General features: G+C 65.6%; 1 protein-coding gene across 1 annotated transcript in view; it reads left to right on the forward strand.

Annotated features, from left to right (window-relative positions):
- The window catches only part of LOC143702917 (unconventional myosin-IXAa-like), a gene marked incomplete at its 3' end in the record, with an annotated part of 28,764 nt that overhangs the window by 6,958 nt on the left and 19,306 nt on the right, over positions 1-2,500 (forward strand). Inside the window, exon 6 of the mRNA XM_077196842.1 lies at positions 97-194. Within this exon, the coding sequence (XP_077052957.1) occupies positions 97-194 (98 nt within the window). The remainder of the gene's footprint in view (positions 1-96; positions 195-2,500) is intronic.

The following is a 2,500-nucleotide window of genomic DNA, read 5'->3' on the forward strand; positions in this document are numbered from 1 at the left end:
AGCTGCTTTTCAAACGATTCATGTCTTCATTTAAAGCTTATTTTGATCATGTGATTAATCGGAGGTGTGTGTGTGTGTGTGTGTGTGTGTGGCCAGGACTGTTTCGCTGTGGAGGGGGAAGATCTGAAGCATGACTTCGAGAGACTCCAGCTGGCCATGGAGATGGTGGGATTCCTTCCCGCCACCAGAAAACTGTGAGTTTTAAAACACTCTCTGCCTGTCAATCATATTGTGCATTCAGGTTTGCTGCCACCCTATTGGCTGACATGACATTAGAGGGCGGAGTCACTGGGGTTACACACACTGAGTGGCAGAGTCAGAGAGCGACAGAGTCAGAGAGCGACAGAGTCAGAGAGCGACAGAGTCAGAGGGCGGCAGAGGGCGGCAGAGTCAGAGGGCGGCAGAGTCAGAGAGCGGCAGAGTCAGAGAGCGACAGAGTCAGAGAGTCAGAGAGCGACAGAGTCAGAGGGCGGCAGAGTCAGAGGGCGACAGAGTCAGAGAGCGGCAGAGTCAGAGGGCGGCAGAGAGCGGCAGAGTCAGAGAGCGGCAGAGTCAGAGGGCGGCAGAGTCAGAGGGCGGCAGAGTCAGAGAGCGGCAGAGTCAGAGGGCGGCAGAGTCAGAGGGCGGCAGAGTCAGAAGGCGACAGAGTCAGAGAGCGACAGAGTCAGAGAGCGACAGAGTCAGAGAGCGGCAGAGTCAGAGGGCGGCAGAGTCAGAGGGCGGCAGAGTCAGAGGGCGGCAGAGTCAGAGGGCGGCAGAGTCAGAGGGCGGCAGAGTCAGAGGGCGGCAGAGTCTCAGAGGGCGGCAGAGTCTCAGAGGGCGGCAGAGTCTCAGAGGGCGGCAGAGTCTCAGAGGGCGGCAGAGGGCGGCAGAGGGCGGCAGAGGGCGGCAGAGGGCGGCAGAGCGGCAGAGGGCGGCAGAGTCAGAGGGCGGCAGAGTCAGAGGGCGGCAGAGTCAGAGGGCGGCAGAGTCAGAGGGCGGCAGAGTCAGAGGGCGGCAGAGTCAGAGGGCGCCAGAGGCAGTGGGCGGCAGAGTCAGAGGGCGCCAGAGGCAGTGGGCGGCAGAGAGCGGCAGAGGGCGGCAGAGCGGCAGAGAGTCAGAGGGCGGCAGAGTCAGAGGGCGGCAGAGTCAGAGGGCGGCAGAGTCAGAGAGCGGCAGAGGGCGGCAGAGCGGCAGAGGGCGGCAGAGCGGCAGAGGGCGGCAGAGTCAGTGGGCGGCAGAGTCAGTGGGCGGCAGAGTCAGAGGGCGGCAGAGCGGCAGAGAGTCAGAGGGCGGCAGAGTCAGAGGGCGGCAGAGAGTCAGAGGGCGGCAGAGAGTCAGAGGGCGGCAGAGTCAGAGGGCGGCAGAGTCAGAGGGCGGCAGAGTCAGAGGGCGGCAGAGTCAGAGGGCGGCAGAGTCAGAGGGCGGCAGAGTCAGAGGGCGGCAGAGGCAGTGGGCGCCAGAGCCAGTGGGCGGCAGAGGGCGGCAGAGGCAGTGGGCGGCAGAGGCAGTGGGCGGCAGAGGCAGTGGGCGGCAGAGGCAGTGGGCGGCAGAGGCAGTGGGCGGCAGAGAGCGGCAGAGGGCGGCAGAGGGCGGCAGAGCGGCAGAGAGTCAGAGAGCGGCAGAGAGCGGCAGAGGGCGGCAGAGGGCGGCAGAGCGGCAGAGGGCGGCAGAGCGGCAGAGGGCGGCAGAGCGGCAGAGCGGCAGAGGGCGGCAGAGTCAGTGGGCGGCAGAGTCAGTGGGCGGCAGAGTCAGTGGGCGGCAGAGTCAGTGGGCGGCAGAGTCAGTGGGCGGCAGAGTCAGTGGGCGGCAGAGGGCGGCAGAGTGCGGCAGAGCGGCAGAGGGCGGCAGAGCGGCAGAGGGCGGCAGAGCCAGAGGGCGGCAGAGCCAGAGGGCGGCAGAGTGCGGCAGAGTGCGGCAGAGGGCGGCAGAGGGCGGCAGAGCGGCAGAGAGTCAGAGGGCGGCAGAGAGCGGCAGAGGGCGGCAGAGCGGCAGAGAGTCAGAGGGCGGCAGAGAGCGGCAGAGTCAGAGGGCGGCAGAGTCAGAGGGCGGCAGAGTCAGAGGGCGGCAGAGTCAGAGGGCGGCAGAGTCAGAGGGCGGCAGAGTCAGAGGGCGGCAGAGTCAGAGGGCGGCAGAGTCAGAGGGCGGCAGAGTCAGAGGGCGGCAGAGTCAGAGGGCGGCAGAGTCAGAGGGCGGCAGAGTCAGAGGGCGGCAGAGTCAGAGGGCGGCAGAGTCAGTGGGCGGCAGAGTCAGAGGGCGGCAGAGTCAGAGGGCGGCAGAGTCAGTGGGCGGCAGAGTCAGTGGGCGGCAGAGTCAGTGGGCGGCAGAGCCAGTGGGCGGCAGAGCCAGTGGGCGGCAGAGCCAGTGGGCGGCAGAGCCAGTGGGCGGCAGAGCCAGTGGGCGGCAGAGCCAATGGTTTTCAGTGTAAATGCGAAAAGCACATATAAAACGGGTTAGAGCTTTGAGATCGACTGTACGTCTAGATTTGACAAGAAATCTGAGGTATATTTTTTACAGACTG

This window comes from Siphateles boraxobius, unplaced genomic scaffold, assembly GCF_051911475.1.
Source record: "Siphateles boraxobius isolate OS27281-9 unplaced genomic scaffold, OSU_SipBor_1 363, whole genome shotgun sequence".
Taxonomy (NCBI): Eukaryota; Metazoa; Chordata; class Actinopteri; order Cypriniformes; family Leuciscidae; genus Siphateles; species Siphateles boraxobius.